The sequence below is a fragment of the Nyctereutes procyonoides genome, unplaced genomic scaffold, assembly GCF_905146905.1.
Source record: "Nyctereutes procyonoides isolate TBG_1078 unplaced genomic scaffold, NYPRO_anot_genome, whole genome shotgun sequence".
In the NCBI taxonomy this organism is placed as follows: domain Eukaryota; kingdom Metazoa; phylum Chordata; class Mammalia; order Carnivora; family Canidae; genus Nyctereutes; species Nyctereutes procyonoides.
Genome location: NW_026575024.1, coordinates 43,163,077 through 43,181,523, shown reverse-complemented (window position 1 = coordinate 43,181,523; position 18,447 = coordinate 43,163,077). Strand labels below are relative to the sequence as shown.

Sequence of the window (18,447 nt, the reverse complement as noted above, 5' to 3'; positions counted from 1 at the left end):
AGGGTGCTGTATTTTTTAATTGCTCTCTTTTCTCCTTCAGTTGTTAATATTCAGAATGAAAGACATGCTGTGGGAAAAGCATTTAAAGGGTCTCTCTTCTGGTAAGTCAGGGAACTTTTGTTGTAGCCTTTGGTTTGTACACTTTAAGCATCAATCTTTGGCTATTGAGACAATGCAAAGTCTGTATTTAATACATGAACTGATTCCTTCTTCCCATCTACCTCTTCCCCAACCCAAGTTCAGTTTTGTCATTAAAACTAGTGCCTCTGTGACGGGCCAGGTCCTAAGAAGGATGGATAATGTTCTTACTATTTCAGCCCTCACTGGGGGTGGAAGAGAAACCCTGTGTAGTTGCAGGCTCCCAGATTCTTTTCTATCTCCTATATATCCAGTACTTGAAATGATCTTTGTTTCAAAGTGCTAGTGTCATCAAACTCTGTTTCTTTCTTTTTTTTTAAGGATTTTATTTTTTCATGAGACAGAGAGGCAGAGACACAGGCAGAGGGAGAAGCAGGCTCCCCATGAGAAGCCCAATGCAGGACTCGATCCCCAGACCGAGGATCATGCCCTGAACCAAAGGCAGATGATCAACCACTGATCAACCCAGGCATCCCTTGAATGGTGTTTCTACAGAGCTAGGCACAGACTACATCTGGTTCTTAGTTGGTTAATGTGCTGAGTTTTATTTTACTGATCCCCATTTAGCTCTAAATAACCCTTCTGATGGTTGCCAACTTGGGAGTATCTCCAAACTGGTGTTTGAACTCAGGCCTCAGGAGTAGCTGGCATTGAATTTCCTTCCCTTAGCCATGCTTTTGGCCTGGACACAGAAATCATTAAGTGGAGCAACAGAGTGAAAATACAACTGAAATCCTAAAAAGCTAACTTCTGTGCAAGAATACATCCAATAACCTAGAATTGAAAGTACTATTAGAACTGAGAACAATTATAATGGCTTTCTGATTAGACCAATTACATGATGATTTTTAGAGAGTAAGGAAATAAATCTAAGATAAGATAAAAGAGGAGTGGTACCCTGTTGACAATAAAGGGTGAATGGAGGGCAATGGATCATGGGGCAATTCTAGCAAATAATGCAGTTGAACCACAGAATGAAACTTGGAAGACTTTGACAAAGAAGGATCAATGAAAACATTCTCTTGAGGATGAGAATAATCAGATTTATGCGCTGAAAACATTTTTGACAATAGTCATCATTTGCATTTGAGGGAGGTACAACAGCATAATCCTCTGAAAGAATATTTCTGACATAAAAAGGAATGAATAGTGTATGGAAAGGGGTGTTCCACTCTTTCCGCCACTTGTGCCTCTAAGTGCTATTCCTGCCTTACTGCTTTTGATTCTCAATGAAACCACTGAGAAAACAAATGGCAATAATGAACCAGATATAAAGTTTCCCAATGAAGACCTTAATAGCTTTAAAATGGGCATTTTAAACTCTAGTCATTATTGTAGTGTTTGGCAAATACGGATTTGGTTGGCTGCTTTTTCTGTGAATCACCAAAAGTCTTGAAAGCTTCAGATGGTGGCCTTCTGGAAGTTCAGAGTATTTTATTTATTGAAGAATGGATTTCACTGTTAACCTTACCTGCTTCAAATTCTGTTGGCTACCTTACCAATATAAATTTAGTCTTCAAAGATAAAAAAATATTTTTTCATAGCAGCAAGTCTATCCATTATTGTGAAGTTTGCTTTCAAGGAAATTTGATATTCCATCATGAGTTAATTTTTTTAGTCCCAAAGTAACTTCATCTGCAAAATGTCAGTAAAGTTCCTAGTTCTCTGTTAAAATTCGAGCCACTCTGTCATATAAATACAGTTAGATGGTGAAATCTCACCACCTTCATGGCAGTCGTCAAAAACCTTTAAAAAAGAAAAAAAAATTACAATCAAACGAGAGTTTTAAAATTATTACATTATCAGTAAAGTCTTAAATGTCACCTACAACTAAAATTTCTGTTAAAGTGTCCAAGACCAACCATTTTTTAAAGCAATATTTAAAATTTTCAAAGTGAAAGACTAGGGCTGTATTTAAGAGCATCATAGGACTTGCTATGTGATTATAAAGTGAGTTAATAAGAGAACTTTCACTGTAGCACTAAGGTGACCTGTTCATCTGCCCACCGGGCTAAAGGCTATCAGCAGGTAACAGGAATACAGGAGAGCAGATCTAGATATATGTTTCACTAATCAAATGTTTCACGTTAGCTACGTTTCTTTTTGTAAATGGTGCTAAATAGAATTCCCAATATGCTTTCTGGTTTTTCTAGAAGTTGAAGCCAGCATACAGAAAGCTTAGGCATATAGACAAGGGCTGGTACAGTGAAATAAAACATACACCAGAAGCCCAAGAATATGCAGTGCCTGCAGCATGCAGCTGGCATGTGTGAACTATGTGGGAACAGATGAATGAAGAGTGCTGGAGGTATGATACAGGGGAAAAAACATCTCTGGGTTTGCATCCTGATTGTTACTTCTAAGCTGAAGCTTCTACACCTTGCTTAGCCTCATGCTTATGCAGAAATAACATCACTAGCTCCAAGGGACAGGAGGAGGATAAAATGAGACCATATAAATCTTCAAGAACATGCTTGGCCTGTGGTAGGTTCTCAACAAATCTTATTTCCCTCCTTACTTAGGTTAAATGATCAGCCCTCATTAAACATTGTCCATTTCAGGGCCTACAGGAAAAAATCACAAATTTCCCTAGTGTGGTTATTGTAAATAAAAATGTAAAGCAAGGACTTGTTCATCAAGGGCCCATCATCAAGGTTACATGGAGGTTTGAGCTGCTCTTGGTCAACTCTGAAAGTCAGAAAATGGGGGTGTGCTTGCTGTTAAGTTAGGTGGCATTTGCACAGTCAGATATGAAGTGGAGCCACTTTAACTCACCGGGCAGAGTCCACATGGGGCCCGGACCAAACCTGTGGGCGGGATGATTGGATTGACTGCTCTGTACAATTTCATGTGTCCATCTACACTGCCAACCGTGCCTTCTTTTGCAGCAATGATAGTCATCTCCACTTTCCCATCATAAATGAGTGTATTTAAGATAGTTTCAATGTCCTCCATGGATAACTCTACCTGAAAAGGAGATGCATTAGAAAGGACACAGAAAGCACAAGAAGACATCCTTGTGGAGAGTGTGTAAAGAGTAAAGGGTTCACAGTTCCTCAGTGAAATGACGAAACATCATGCTGGTGAGTAATCAGAAGTGAGGGGTTGAACAGCAGCCCAAGTTAGCACAAACCACAGAAATGCTAGAGACAGAACTCTAACCTCATGCTGAATTTGACACTTTATTTTTTTTAAGGTTTTGTTTATTAATGAGAGGCAGAGACACAAGCAGAGGGAGAAGCAGGCTCCACGCAGGGAGCCTGATGTGGGACTCAATCCCGGGACCCCGGGATCACGCCCTGAGCCAAAGGCAGACACTCAACCACTGAATCACCCAGGCATCCCAACACTTTCTATTTTTCCACTTTCTAAGTGAAATCTAGAAGTCTTATAAAGTAACATTTTTGGGGGCAGGAATTTTATGGGGATTCATAAAATGAGCAGAAAGAATTATTTTAGATATCAAATCGTCCAAATTCCTACTTCTTTATAAATGAGAGATTTGGGGGACAGGAAATGAAGATGACTTGTCTAAGTATTGTTTTTTCTCTGATAAGAGCATCCAGCATGGTGTCTTTATGTATAGGTCTTCAAAAACATATGCTGACAATAGCACTCTCATCTTATAAGGGGACACAATACCAATAAATGACAACTGATGTGATGACTGATGTTTGGCACCTATGTTGAAATGTCTCTGAGAAAGTCAAGACCTTGTCAGAACAGACTTGAATCTTGGTAGTGCCATGCATGCCAGGCCTCTGCTCTGCTGCTCTATCCTCCAAGCTTAAGTTCACACAGATCACACAGTGCCTGATGGCATGACAGTCACCTGTCTAAATGGGTTCTGCAGAAGGTTCATAGGTATCACCTGGAAAAGGGGTCTGGGTCAAATATGTTTAGAATACATTGTAAACTATATCCCTATGATGAAGAGTAACTTTTAAAAAATAAGATGAAAATTAAAAATTGAGCTCTTACCTTACTGATCCCCAATTCACAAATGTACTTCCACACTTCATGTGATGAGGCAAATGAACTATTTCTTTGTATCATTGGATTCTGTTTGCTTTCTCGAGCTGTTTCTGCCTTTTAGGGTAGAAATATATCTCAATAAGAACACTAGCATTTTCTGAACACAGTTTATATAGTGTGAAATCAACAGAATATATTGTTTAGTGAAAATTACTGGATTGAGTATTTTCATGTCCTATGAAATATGATATACAAGATTAGACATTCTTTATGAAGTAACTTTAAAAAAATTTGCAGTGATGTTTCCTTAATTATGCCTCACCTTGGTTTGTAGGAATTTAAAACACTGTTGGTTAAGCACCTCTACAAATTCTGATTCAAAATCCTGGTCACTGTACCAGGCTCCACCAGTCACAGACCGGTCCGGCTGCAGGTTATAAAGCATATATACTTTCTTTTTTGAGGCCTAGGAAAAAACATTAACAGCAGATGTGGTTATAAGATGAACATGTCTTGCAGGGGCACCTGGGTGGCTCAGTCGGTTAAGTGTTCGACTCTTGGTCTCAGGGTTGTGAGTTCAAGCCCTGTGTCTAGCTCCTTGCTGGGTGTGGAGCCTGCTAAGAGTCTCCTTCTCTCCCTCTGCCCCTCCCCTACCCCTGGCGCACATGCACACTCTTTCTGTAAAAATAAATTAAAAAATCTTAAAAAAAAAAAAAAAGGTAACCAAGTCTTTCAAAACTAAGATTTAAAGAAACCCTCAAAACTTTATATTTTATTTTATTTTTTTACTTTCTTTTGAGCTGGGGTGGGTGAGGGATAAGGAGATGGGGAGGAAGAGACTCTTAACCAGTGCCACACCCAGCATGGAACCTGACTCTGGGCTCTATCTCACGACTCTGACATCATGACCTGAGCTGAGATCAAGACTCATATGCTTATCTGACTGAGCCACCCAGGCACCCCTCAAACCTTTTATTTTAGAGCAGTTTTAGATTTACACAATTAGTGTAAAGATGGTATATTTACCTTGTGCTTAGTTTCCCCTCTTAACATCTTACATTAGTAGGTTGCATTTATTACAGTTAATGAACTAATATTGATATATCATTATTAACTAAAGTCTACACTTCATTGACGTTTCTTTAGTTTTTCCCTAATATCCTTTTTCTGGTCCAAGAACCTATTCAGGATACCATATTACACTTACTTGTCCTGTTCCATTGGCAAATTCTCAGACTCTCCTTGCTTTTGATAACTTGCCAGTACTGAGGATGACTGGTCAGGTATTCTATAGGATATCTCTTGACTGGGACCTGCTTGACATTTTTCTCATGACTACTCTAGGAGAAAGACCATGGAGAAGTGCCCTTCTCATCACATCCTGTCAAGGGTGTTCGATCATCACCAAGTGATAACTGATCACCATTGATAAGACTTCTCAGTATTGAGGTTAACCTTCATCAGATGGCTTGAAGTAGTGCTTCTCCGTTTTCTCCATCATAAACTGACATTTTTTTCCCTAGTCTTTCCATATGTGGAAGGACATCACCATGCTCAGCCCACACTTAAGGAGTGGGAGTTATATTCCACTTCTTTGAGGGTAGAGTGTCCATCCACCTAAATTACCTAGAATTCTTCTGCACAGGAAGTTTGCCTATTTTGCCTCAATCTACTCGTGGGAAGATGTCATTTATTTATTTTTTAAAAGATCTTTTAAATTTACTTTTGACAGAGAGAGAAAGAGAGAGCAAGCAAAGGAGGGACAAGGGCAAGCAGACTCCTCACTGAGTGTGGAGTATGATGCAGGGCTCAATCTCATGACCCTGAGTGGAAATTGGCCTGACTAAGCCACCCCAGCTAACTCTTTGTGTCTCACCCACTGAAAAGCTAAAACTACTATACTCTTCACTAAGGAATTTTTGGAATCATTTATTTATTTAAACATTTCCATATGGACTCATGAGTATTTATTTTATACTGGGCTATAATCTAATACTACTTTAGTTTGAAAACTTGAAAACATCATGTGAATAAAAAAAGCCTAATACAAAAGACCATATATTGTATGATACAGTTTATATGGAATGTCCAGAATACATAGATCTATAGAGACAGAAACTACATCAGTGGTTGTCAGAGCCTACGGGCAGGAAGGCTGGGGAGTGACTCCTAGTGGGGTCACATTTCAGAGGTGATGAAAATGTCCTAGAATTAGAATAGTGTGATGGTTGCATGTCTCTGTCAGTATACTAAAAACTGCCAAACTATATAATTTAAACAGATGAATTTTATGGTATGTCAGTTATCTCAATAAAGCTGTTATTAAAAATAAAGATGGAGACGAAAGATTGGCAAAGTGAAGCTAGGTGTTCAGTGTGTGGGGACTCATTATTTTTTCTACTTTTGTATATATTTGAAATTATCCATTAAAAATGCAGAGGGTAGATAATATTCTAAATAAGGGAGGGGGGATGTCTGGGTGGTGCAGCTGGAAGCATCAGCTATTGATTTTGGCTCAGGTAATGATCTAAGTAAGAGTTGTGAGACTGAGCCTTGCATTGGGGTCCATGTCCAGAATGGAGTCGGCTTGAGATTCTCTCCCTCTGCCCCTCCCTGTGCTTGTGCTCTCTCTCTCTCTCTCTAAATATAAATAAAACCTTTATTTATTTTAAAGGATTTTACTTATTTATTGATGAGAGACACACAGAGAGAGGCAGAGACATAGGCAGAGGGAGAAGCAGGCTCCCTCTGGGAAGCCTGATGTGGGACTTGATCCCAAGACCCTAGGATCACAAACTGAGTCAAAGGCAGATGCTCAACCATGAGCCACCCAAGTGCCCCTTAATAAATCTTTAAAATAAATAAATAAAGGAGTGTTAAGGCAAAAATATCATTTGATAAATGAATATCAAAATCTTATTTGCTGAAATCCGCATTCAAACAAACTTTAGTTTTGGGATCCCTGGGTGGCGCAGCGGTTTAGCGCCTGCCTTTGGCCCAGGGCGTGATCCTGGAGACCCGGGATCGAATCCCACGTCGGGCTCCCGGTGCATGGAGCCTGCTTCTCCCTCTGCCTGTGTCTCTGCCTCTCTCTCTCTCTGTGTGACTATCATAAATAAAATAAATAAATAAATAAATAAATAAATAAATAAATAAATAAATAAATAAAAAGAAAAACAAACAAACAAACTTTAGTTTAGGGGAATCTCAGCTCCTCTGCCGCCTAGGTTAATGGGGTCAGCAGCTGGTGTCCCTGATGGATCCAGCTCTGAATGGAAATCCCTGAAGGAGGTAATAGGGGTGGGATAGGATGAGGAGGAGAAATACTATGTACTAGAAGAGAAACTCTATCAGGGCAGAGATCTTTCCCTGACTTGTTCACTAATGTATCCCAAACACCCAAACAGTGCCTGGCACAGAGCAAACACACAATAGATATTTGTTGACTGAGTAATCTAATATGCTAGAATGAAGTAAACTATCTTACACGCTGAAAATCCATGAAAAATGTTCATGATTCCAAAAATTCTTTACTGAAGAATACAGTAGTTTCACCTTTTCAAGGGGGTAAGACACAAAGAATTAACCAGGCAGTGATAAATGTAAGTAACATCTCCAAACCAATTCAATATAAACTAAATTTTTAAAAATCTTTTTGAGGGATCCCTGGGTGGCGCAGCGGTTTGGCGCCTGCCTTTGGCCCGGGGCGCGATCCTGGAGACCCCGGATCGAATCCCACGTCGGGCTCCCGGTGCATGGAGCCTGCTTCTCCCTCTGCCTGTGTCTCTGCCTCTCTCTCTCTGTGTGTGTGACTATCATAAATAAATAAAAAATTTTTAACAAAAAAAAAAAAAAAATCTTTTTGACTAGTAGTTTTAAATCATGACATAGCCTAAAGAACAATAAGATCTTGAAACATACTTGGAGCAATATACATACAGTGAACACTGGGGGGAAGGAAAGAGAAAAATACTCACTGCCACAGACTTAACAGCTTTGATAAGCTTTTTACTTTCCAAATTCTTTAGAATTTTGTTAATTTCTGTTAATGGCAAGTTACTTTTGTATCGGATATCTCTGCTCCATATTCCTGTAAGAAAGTAAAGTAAAATGAGTTCAACGCCATAGGATTTGTGTTTGCAGTCCACGTGCCAAAACTAGCAAAATATGTATACTATTCCTAGGGCATAGTTATAGGAAAAACAGTGACTTAGAGGTAAGAATCTCAGATGACAACAAAAGTATGCAAAATGATAAAGAAGTTATGCGCTATGTCTTCTAACCAGAAATTTCTTGGAATCCTAGTGTGGCACCTTTTTAAAAACATATGAAAAAGATACTTTTTAATGGAGAAAAATCTTGAATGTTACTGAATTAACTTATTGTCTCTTCCACCCCCTCCTATACCCCAAATTCTGTTTCCTATTATTTATACTTCAGATTATATTTAGATTATAACTTAAGTTTGGGCCAAGGTCAGCTATCACCGCCAACAGAGTGCAAAAAACTGCATGTGAACATGTGTGTGCATATATACCCAAATATACACTATATTTAGGAGATGAAAAAAGGAAGATTGCAATTCTCACAGCCACTAAAAGCCCTTTACAAGAAGGTAGGATTTCAAAGAAGGGTTGTATGTGGAATTTTATAGAAAATGTGTTACCTTAAAAAATAAAAATAAAAAAAGAAAAAAATTAAAAAAAAAAAAGAAAAAGAAAATGTGTTACCCTATTTTCTTCCCAGCACAGAGGCATAATGTGATAGGAAGATATATTTTTTTAAAATAGTGAATGGCTTTTGTCATGTCTATTTTAAAAATATTAAACACCTAATAATACAAGAATGATATGATTTCAAATTATATCATTGTTGATACATTGTTGAAATTATCATTGGACTCAGATCCTAAACTCTAGAATTAACAGCAATTTAGATATAGTTCCGTAAGGGGATGGAGAAAAACTGAACAGTTGCTGAGAGACCTGTCAGACACTGCCACACTGCACTGGACATCCCTCTGGTTTTTGCAAAAACTAGAGAGATGGATTATCCACAATTTACAGATAAGATGAAGTTAAAGAAATGAAGGCCGCCAAAGAAAGTGAGGATTGGAAAAAAAAAAAAAAAACCTTAAGTTTTAGCTGATTTATTTTGAATAGATAGTACATTCCCACAGTTCAGAATTCAGAAGTTTCTTTCCATCCCGGCCCCCAGCCATCTAGCCCCTGCCTGCGTTGAGGCAACAACAATGGCATCACACCTGGGTGTCCTGCAAGCATATGTATATTATATACTTCTACTTCTCCTTCTTTTAACATACATGGAAGCATTCTCTACATATGGATCTGTATCCTGGGAAGCCAGAACTCAGTTCCTATTTCTGGTCTTAAAGATGATGACTTTTTCTGCTTCTTCCTTTACCTGCTTACCTTTATTTCCTGCATCCTCTATGATTTGATATACTAGTTTTTCTTGGTTATCTGATCCTTTCATTTTACTGCAGGGGAATAAAGTAGAATTAAAAAGACAAAGAGATACAGGATAATCTAATAATCTACATAATTACTTTAATGAATTAGCAGACAAGGTCATCACATTGACTTATTTACCAAAAGAAGGGCTTACCTTAAAAAGAATGAGACAGGGCTGTATGTACCAGAATGAAAAGATGTCCAAGATATAGTAAGTGAAAAAAACAAGTTGCAAAACAGTATGGATAGCATGATCCCATTTTTGTTAAAAAAAAAAAAAAAAAAGAAAAAAAAGAAAAGAGATTATATATAGTATATAAATATATAATCATTTCTATATATTTATATATATACCTACAAGAAAGGACATATACCAAATTATTAAGAGCAGTTATCTCTGAGAAATGGAACTCATGATAAGAGGTGGGGATGGTATGCAGGACAGGTTTACATTATGCAATTCTATGTTGACTTTTTCCCAAAAAAACATAGGTTACATTTGCAATAATTAAAGTTTCTTACAATAAAAAAATTAGGTGCTTACCCAGCATTCTGAGAATCCTTTATTCTATACAGAAGGCCTGTATTGCTCCTTAAGAGATCCAACTGACCCTAAAGTTTTTTTTTTTTTATAGAAAATAACAATGAATTATCTTGGAGATACTTCAAATCAAGCACAAATGTTCACGTATTCTTTAAAATTTTACACAAACCAAAATATCCTACCCCACAAAATTATTTGTTAGTTTCTCACTCGAGACTTAAGTTTTTACCTACATATTACATGTAATATATTTTTGAAACCATAGCTCTTTAGGTTGTCATTTTCTAAAATATAAATACTTAACAATTTCTTATATGCTATACCCTAGCTTAGTTATATGATCAATGCATAAATAATTCTGAACAGCTTTAGAATAATAAATAAAAATCTATATTTGAATTCAAATAAATTCAACAAATGTATAATATAAACTTAAAAATGAAAATATAATTTATATAAAGATTTCAAATGAAGAATAACATGCATAAATATTTTATAACATGATACAGTAAAATTTGCCAAGTTAATAGTAACATTTACTGATTTGTGTTATTTCTATTACATTACATGACAATTAGGCAGGAATGTCAAGCAATGAATAAAAGATGCAGTAGATTTGGTTTTATATAGCAAAAGTGAAGAAAGCATGTCTGACATGCTTTTGAAATCCCTTGGGTCTGAACTTGGGAGCACTCAGGTGGCTGTACTACCAGACTTCTGGCTGTTTGGGGAACTCATGGCTAAAGGAGCCCCAATTCTCATCAGTTAAGACTGGGCTGACACAGGACTTGGAAACAGGTTTACATATGAATGAACAGCAATTGTCCCTGGACCCCACTAAGTAGCAAAATCAAACCACAAAGTTCCATTTGTAGGTTGTTTAATTCAGCCTATGAACGTTTACCGAACATCCGTACTGTGATATATGATTGTGGGGGGAGACGAACATGAATTCTAAAAGAGAATCACACATGTAATTTCAACTATCTTGAACACACACAGGGATAGTAGGAATGGAAATGAAGAGGAAAATTTGAGAGCTGTTTAAGAGCTAAAATCAGCACCACTTTGTGATTCACTGATACTTATTCCCTTAAAATTCATTATAGCTCCATCACTGCTTATATCCTATAGACAACAGGACTGGCAGTAGAAGGGGCTGTAGAGGTGGGAAAAGAGAGGATGATTTTCAGACAGAAAGCAAAGGGCTGAAAGGGCAGTCAGAGGACAAAAACAGTTTCCACTGCCACAACCTGCAGCATCCATTCCACTATCCTTCCTGGAACCAAGTCCTTCACCAAGGTGAAATGATTAGAATTCATCAACAGTACTAAAACAGAGGTTAGCAATCTGGCCCATTGCTTGTTTTTATAAAGTTTTTTTTTTTAAAGAAGTAATTTTTTTTAGATTTTTAAAATTTATTCATGAGAGACAGAGAGAAAGAGAGAGAGAGAGAGAGAGAGAGAGAGAGAGAGAGAGGCAGAGACACAGGCAGAGAGAGAAGCAGGCTCCATGCAGGGAGCCCGATGCGGGACTCGATCCTGGTTCTCCAGGATCAGGCCCTGGGCTGAAGGCAGCGCAAAACTGCTGAGCCACCCGGGCTGCCCTTGTTTTATAAAGTTTTACTGGAATGCAGCCATGCTCATTTCTTACTGTATGGTCCATGGCTACTTTCCTGCAGAGTTGGGTACCTGCAACAGAAACCACAAGGCCTGCAAAGCCTAAAATGCATACTATCTGGCACTTTATTTTCAAGGGGCAGCCCGGTTGGCTCAGCAGTTTAGAGCCGCCTTCAGCCCAGAGCGTGATCCTGGAGACCTGGGATCGAGTCCCACGTCGGGCTCTCTGCATGGAGCCTGCTTCTCCCTCTGCCTGTGTCTCTGTGTTTCTCTCTCTCTCTCTCTCTGTGTGTCTCTCATGAATAGTTAAAATCAAAAAAAAAAAAAAAAAAAAAGAAAGAAAAAAGAAAACTTTTTGAGCCACTGAGCTAGAAGATTGAAGGGAGTAGTTTATTTTTTTTTAAATTTTTTTATTTATTTATGATAGTCACACACACAGAGAGAGAGAGAGGCAAAGACATAGGCAGAGGGAGAAACAGGCTCCATGCACCGGGAGCCTGATGTGGGATTCGATCCTGGGTCTCCAGGATCGCGCCCCGGGCCAAAGGCAGGCGCCAAACCGCTGCGCCACCCAGGGATCCCCTTAAGACACTTTTGAATGGTTTCACAACTACATAATCGGAAGTAATGACAATTATAGCACATAAATATATGAACTAGCTGAATTTGCCTTACCATGGATAGCAGTCTATTGATGGCAACTGCCCGCTGCTGGGCTTCTATATGAGGCATTTCATTCTGAATTACTTGGTCTGTAATTCCATGAGGGAACTGATGACATAATTCTATAATCCTAGGAACAAAGGCAAAATGGTATTATTCATGTTTTTACCTATTTCAAGAGACAGTGGGGGGGAAAATACAAGCAGAACAGTTTGAAATTGTGCCTTTTTTTCACATTGGGAAGATAAATTTTTTTTTTTTTTTAAGGGGAGATAAAAAGGGAAGGGCAGAGAAGAGAGAATCCTAAGCAGGCTCCATGCCCAGTGCAGAGCCCGATGCAGGGCTCAATCTCACAACACTGAGATCATGACCTGAGCTGAAACCAAGAGTCACATGCTTATCCTACTGAGCTACCCACGTACCCCATGCTAAAATAAAATAATCTGGGTTTCTGTGATGGTTGTGAATGAAAGCATGTTAGAGACTGTGCAAGACAAAGTATATGTTTACACTGTAACTATTATTTCAGAGGAGCACTTCTTAAAAATATTTTATTTATTATTCACGAGAGACAGAGAGAGGCAGACGTGGGCAGAGGGAGAAGCAGGCTCCCTGTGGGAAGCCCGGTGAGGGGGACTCGACCCCAGGATGGCAGGATCAGCACCTGAGCTGAAGACAGGTGCTCAACCAATGAGCCACCAGGTGCCCTTAAGAGGTGCATTTCTTTTCTCTGCTAATATGAACCTTAAATTAGAACAAGAGTCAAGTGAACATACGGAAAAAATATTAAGGTTGAGGCTTCAATGTTCTCAGATGGAACAAGTATGACAAAATTAATACTCAGTGCATTGGGCAGCCGTAAGTCTGCAAAGAGGAGGCAAATCAGACACGTCTGGTAAGAAGGCAACATTCGTTACGACAATTCACCATAACTGGAGCTTGCTTTTAGGATCATCTCTACCAAACAAAAATAAGCCCGAATATCCACCTTGTCATAGGATCATTACACGTGTTTCCAAAAGTCTGAGAAAGTTACGGTCTTTCAAAACCATGTGACGACCTAAAAATATCAGTGCACGGATAGCGAATATAAAATCAGGAGAGGCTTTAGGTGACCTAAAATCTTAAGTACTGCACGGAAACTATTTGTTTCAATGTCTCTTCAAAAATCACAAAGCGCACCCTCACTTGGCCCAAATGTCCCGTCGTGGGAGTTCTCGATCCTGAATCAGAATACGCCGGTGGTCTCCGGGTGTAGCGTAGATCCCTCCCCGAGGAGGGAAGCGCATCATCACTACCCCCGACGGCGCCGGGGCAAGAAGACCCAGGAGGTCACAGACCGTCCGACTCGCTGGGAACGTGCGCGCGCCGGGATCGGCCGAGGGGCCGAGGGGCCGGGGGGCCGAGGGGCCGAGGGGCCGGGGGGCCGGGGGGCCGAGGGGCCGGGGGGCCGAGGGGCCGGGGGGCCGAGGGGCCGAGGGGCCGGGGGCCGGGGGGCCGGGGTCCGGCGGCCCCAACCCCTGGCCGCCCGTGGGGGCTCGGGGGCGGGGAAGCGAGCCTCCCTCGCTGATTTACCTGTTTTCTACTTCGACCGGATCCGCGTCGGGCGGCTGCACTTTCACCTTCACCTCAGCCATGAGGTGCCTACTTCCGGGCCCCGGGAGAAGAGACGCGCGGGGTCGCAGCCAGGGCACGGCCCGCCGGGAGGCTGAGGGCCCGGGGCCCGGGGCCCGGCGACGGCTCGCGCAGGGGGCCTTCTTTCTCACGTGGCAGCCGGCCCTCCCTAGTTCCGTCGGCTTGAGGCGGCCAAGCCGCGCCTGATCGCCTCCTCCGCCCGCGCCCTTACGCCTTGCCCCTGTTTGTTGACTGTCAGTGCCTGCCGGACACACGAGCCTGGCCCCCTCCGTCTGGCGTCGGGACGCCACCCCCGAGCACTCCCCACCTCCGTGAAGGCGTATTCTCAGAGGCCTGCGGGGACGCCTCGGGAAGGCGCTCGAGGCGGGTACCCCGCGGGCCTGGCGGCGGGGGCGGAGCCGGTTGCTAGGAAGTCGGCTTCCGCCAATCACCTGCCGGGCTCTCGTGGGCGGGGCCCTGCTCGCGGCGTCTGTGGAAACGCAGGCGGCGGCCGAGGGGAGGGCGGCAGGCGGTGAGAGGCGGGCTACCTGCCTGGGAGCCGTGGCGCTACCTCGGGGTGCCGACCTGGGTCGCGGCGGCCGGGGGGACGGGAAGAGGAGGGAGGACGGGGAGGAGAAGGGCCCCCAAGGACCGAGAGGAGGCGGGCGTCCCTATTTGCCCCCGATGGGCCGGGACAGGGACCCAGGGGTTCCGGAACCGGGCGGCGAGGGGCAGTATCGACGGCAGGGGCGAGGGGCTGGCGGCGCCGCCGACCCTCACTGCCATCTGGGCCTAGCATGTCGGTCTGCTTCTTGATCCTTTCGCTAGAGGCCCAGTGGCCGCCCCTCCCAAGGGTAGCGCCTAACTGCGACGCGTATCCTTCCCCTGTATTTTTTATGTTTTTATTTTGGACTGATCTTTCGACTACTTTTTTAACTGCCTCTTAAAGGAAAAAATGAGGAACAGACAGCACCTTCCTCTCCCCTCCCTCTCTCTTCCCTGAGTCCAGCCATCCTTCGGTGGACGCTATTACTCTAAATATCAGTATCTGCAATTTAAATTCTTAATCTCTGCCCTGGAATTATCTAAATCAGGCATTGAATCCACTTCCTAAATTTAGTTTCCAGCTTTAGGAAATGTAATCTGTGACAAAATTCAAACCACAAATTATTCAGAGCAGTATCATTTAGGATTGCACCAACCAAAACTAAAAAGAAACTAGTAGTAGCCCAAATGCCCAACCACAAACAAAATGATAAATAAGATTATGTAAGTATGTGGAAGATTGTAAATAAGAGAGTAGGTGCAAAAGTACACTCTAAAAATTGACCCAACACATAGGTTATAACTGAGTGAGTTTATGTATCCGTGACCATTAAAATTTGAAAAGGCCACACATAGATGTAAACGGTTGTTGTATTAAGGTGAGGTTTGCTTTCCCCGCATATTCTCTATGCTTTAAGACTTATACTCCATCCCACTGAAAAAGATCAGTAAGGCCTCCATACTTACATTCAGTTATTTATAAATACAGTATATGGGGTGGGAGACTTTGTTTGTTGCTCACTCTTTTTATCTGTGCCAACCTTCAGCTGAGACATGATACTCTGCCATCCTTCTAAAATTTCTTTGCAGCTTTAAAATGCAAGGACCTCTTGGTGACAACAGGGGGCCTTGAGCCTGGTGCTTTCCCAAGGGAGTTGGCTCTAAATTAACATTTCATGTCACATACAGAGTTACTTCTGTTCCTCTTGTGTGATGTCCTGCCCTGAAGCCAAGAGAGGTGACGCATTGACAAGGGGCAGGAGAGGTTGATAATGCTTTAGGGGGAGCTCAGATCAGATCACTAGTGATGGCCTCTGTTCTAATGTACACTAGTCTCCTCTTACCTGCAGTTTTGCTTTCCATGGTTTCTCTTACCTGCAGTCACCTGGGACCCAGAAGCAGATGATCCTCTTCCTAATGTCAAAAGGTCAGTAGTAGCTTAATGCTACATTACGGCGCCGAGGTCATTCACCTCGCTTCATCTCATCATGTAGGCATTTTCTCATCTCACGTCATCACAAGAAGAAGGGTGAGTACAGTACAATAAGATATTTTGAGAGAGACCACATTTGCATTCCTTATATTACAGTATGTTGTTGTAATTGTTCTATTTTATTATTCTTGTTGTTAATCTCTTACATGATTTCTAAATTAAATTTATCATAGGTAGGTATGTATAGGAATATACAGTATATATAAACGATATTTATAGGGTTTGGCACTATCCATGGTTTCAGGCATCCATTTGGGATCTTGAACATTTCCCCTGTGGAAAGGAGGGACTGTTGTATTCATCTAATTTGTTCATTTAAAATAATTTCAGGGGTGCCTCAGTGGCTCAGTCGGTTAAGCATCTGCCTTTGGCTCAGGTCCTGGAGTGGGATAGAGCCCTGCATTGGGCTCTCTCACTTGCTCAATCTCTCTCTCAAATAAATAAATAATCAATTAATTAATGAAATAACATCTTTTTAAAAGTAATTTTGTATGCTCATCTCGTTCATTCTTGCTCTTTTTCTAGAAATGAAGTATATAGATAATCAAAATCCTACACAAGACCTCAACAGCAAAAATGTAGCTGAAACAATAATTATTTGAATTAAAAATTAAATAATATTTTTAGGTGGCATTCTCTTTATTTTTCTTTAAGATTTTATTTATTTATTTGAGATGGAGAGAGACAGATATAGGGACAGAGAGCACAAGCGGGGAGGAGAGGAAGAAGCAGGCTCCCCCTGAGCAGGGAGCCTGATGCAGGGCTAGATCCCAGGACCCCAAGATCATGACCTGAGCCAGAGGCAGATGCTTAACTGAATCACTAGTTTTGCTGTGTTTATACAAAGTGCTTCTCTTCAATTTTTGTGTTCAAAAAGGTGCCCATTGGAATTGATTTTCATCCTTTTTTTTTTTTTTTTAACGTAAGGAGAGAAAATGACTGCTGGCTCAGTGTGTGTCCCTCAGATCATACCATTGCGAGTGCCTCTGCCTGGAAAAGCCAACCATGAAATTGATAACAACACACTTTTGGAAATGAAATCCGGTAAGAATCAAATATATTTGAAAGCATGTGACACAACATTGCCATACTGTATGTTCATCTGGTCATTGATTTATCACATTGCATGCTTTCTACAATTAGGACCTTGGGAATTTCATAAAAGTACCAAAATTTGAAAAGTTCCAAAATTTGTACTTGGTGGTTTATAGAGTGGTATACATCTATATTAAAGTGGTTGGCTTTCACCAAACTTTCATATGTATCAGTACACAGTTGCAGCAATGCCTTGACTCACATTAGCCAAAGTAAGATGTCCAAGTTCTTCCTCAGCCTTTCCCTGGATTCTTGTTATTTTGCTGGGATAAAAAATTTGACCCACTAACACAGAATTTCCAGTCAGTCATGTTGGAGATTAAATCCTGCTTTTGATAACTTCTAGTGATACATTACTTTGTCTGAGTCTCAGTTTTCTCATTGTTAGTGAGAATAGTATCTACCATTTAGAGCTACTGTGAGGATTAAATGACATGTGAGGTGCACAGGGTCTGGTGCATGGTAATGCCAAAATAAATCTTAACTACTATTACGGGAAGAAAGTAGTGAATACATTTCCTGGTAATGATAAAACTGCATATATACACATATCATACTTATATATACATATATATCTACATATATACATAGGTATATATAAAGTAAACAAAGGAGAAGGGAAAACTTTTTTTTTTTTAATTTCTGTGTCCAGTGTGGGGCTTGAAAAGAAGCTAGGTGCCCCAGGAAAGTTTTATAGATAAAACATATGAACAAGTACATGTTTAAAAAGACTTTGAAATTCTAATTTATGTTTTGATAATTAATAAGTAAAGTATGTTTCTTTATATTTCTGGTAACCCCTGTGCTTCCTAGACAAATTCCAACTAAGAATACTTTATATCACACTTTATCTTAAAAACTAGTATTATTTTTAAAAATTCTCAAACCATGGGGTGCCTGGGTGGCTTAGTGGTTGAGCTTCTGCCTTTGACTCAGGGCATGATCCCGGGGTCCAGGATCGAGCCCCACATTGGGCTCCTGCAGGCAGGCTACTTCTCCCTCTGCCTATGTCTCTGCCTCTCTCTTTCTGTGTCTCTCATGAATAAATAAATAAAATCTCAAACGAAAAACAAGTCTCAATAAATTTGCCCATAGCTCTTGGGAGAAGGTAGGTCATCACTGACAAATGATGATATGAATGATAGAGATCTGAATTCCCTAATATTTAAAATTCTTTTAAGATTTTATTTATTTATTCATGAGAGACACAGAGAGAGAGGCAGGGACATAAGCAGAGAAAGAAGCAGGCTCCCCATGGGGAGCCGGGTGTGAGACTCCATCCCAAGA

At 40.8% G+C, this 18,447-nt stretch overlaps 2 protein-coding genes across 3 annotated transcripts in view; one reads left to right on the top strand and one right to left on the bottom strand.

Annotated features, from left to right (window-relative positions):
- Positions 1–1,143: 1,143 nt before the first annotated feature.
- POLR3F (RNA polymerase III subunit F) lies at positions 1,144–14,287 on the bottom strand. Of its 2 annotated transcripts, XM_055301417.1 has the most exons (10): positions 13,989–14,287; positions 12,426–12,543; positions 10,132–10,199; positions 9,742–9,762; positions 9,546–9,613; positions 8,091–8,203; positions 4,436–4,579; positions 4,120–4,227; positions 2,914–3,105; positions 1,144–1,884 (listed from the first exon to the last, which is right to left on the bottom strand). In XM_055301417.1, the coding sequence occupies exons 1-10, from the start codon at positions 14,048–14,050 to the stop codon at positions 1,807–1,809; spliced, it is 972 nt and encodes a 323-aa protein (XP_055157392.1). In that variant the 5' UTR covers positions 14,051–14,287; the 3' UTR covers positions 1,144–1,806. The 2 variants fall into 2 exon arrangements, with proteins under 2 accessions (XP_055157392.1, XP_055157402.1); XM_055301427.1 differs by lacking the exon at positions 9,742–9,762 and having other exon boundaries at positions 13,989–14,285.
- Positions 14,288–14,526: 239 nt separating this feature from the next.
- Positions 14,527–18,447, top strand: part of DZANK1 (double zinc ribbon and ankyrin repeat domains 1) — a 58,062-nt gene continuing 54,141 nt past the window's right edge. The window contains exons 1-3 of the mRNA XM_055302527.1: positions 14,527–14,559; positions 15,954–16,101; positions 16,993–17,109. Coding sequence (XP_055158502.1) covers positions 17,001–17,109 — 109 coding nt within the window. The 5' untranslated portion in view covers positions 14,527–14,559; positions 15,954–16,101; positions 16,993–17,000. The remainder of the gene's footprint in view (positions 14,560–15,953; positions 16,102–16,992; positions 17,110–18,447) is intronic.

Coding starts and splice junctions, on each gene's coding strand:
- POLR3F (XM_055301417.1), bottom strand. CDS start 14,050: ATGGCTGAGGTGAAGGTGAAAGTGCAGCCGCCCGACGCGGATCCGGTC. Junction 9,614..9,741: donor CCTGTCTCATTCTTTTTAAG/GTAAGCCCTTCT, acceptor ATTCCCCTGCAG/TAAAATGAAAGGATCAGATA. Junction 3,106..4,119: donor GTGAATTGGGGATCAGTAAG/GTAAGAGCTCAA, acceptor TCTCCTTTTCAG/GTAGAGTTATCCATGGAGGA.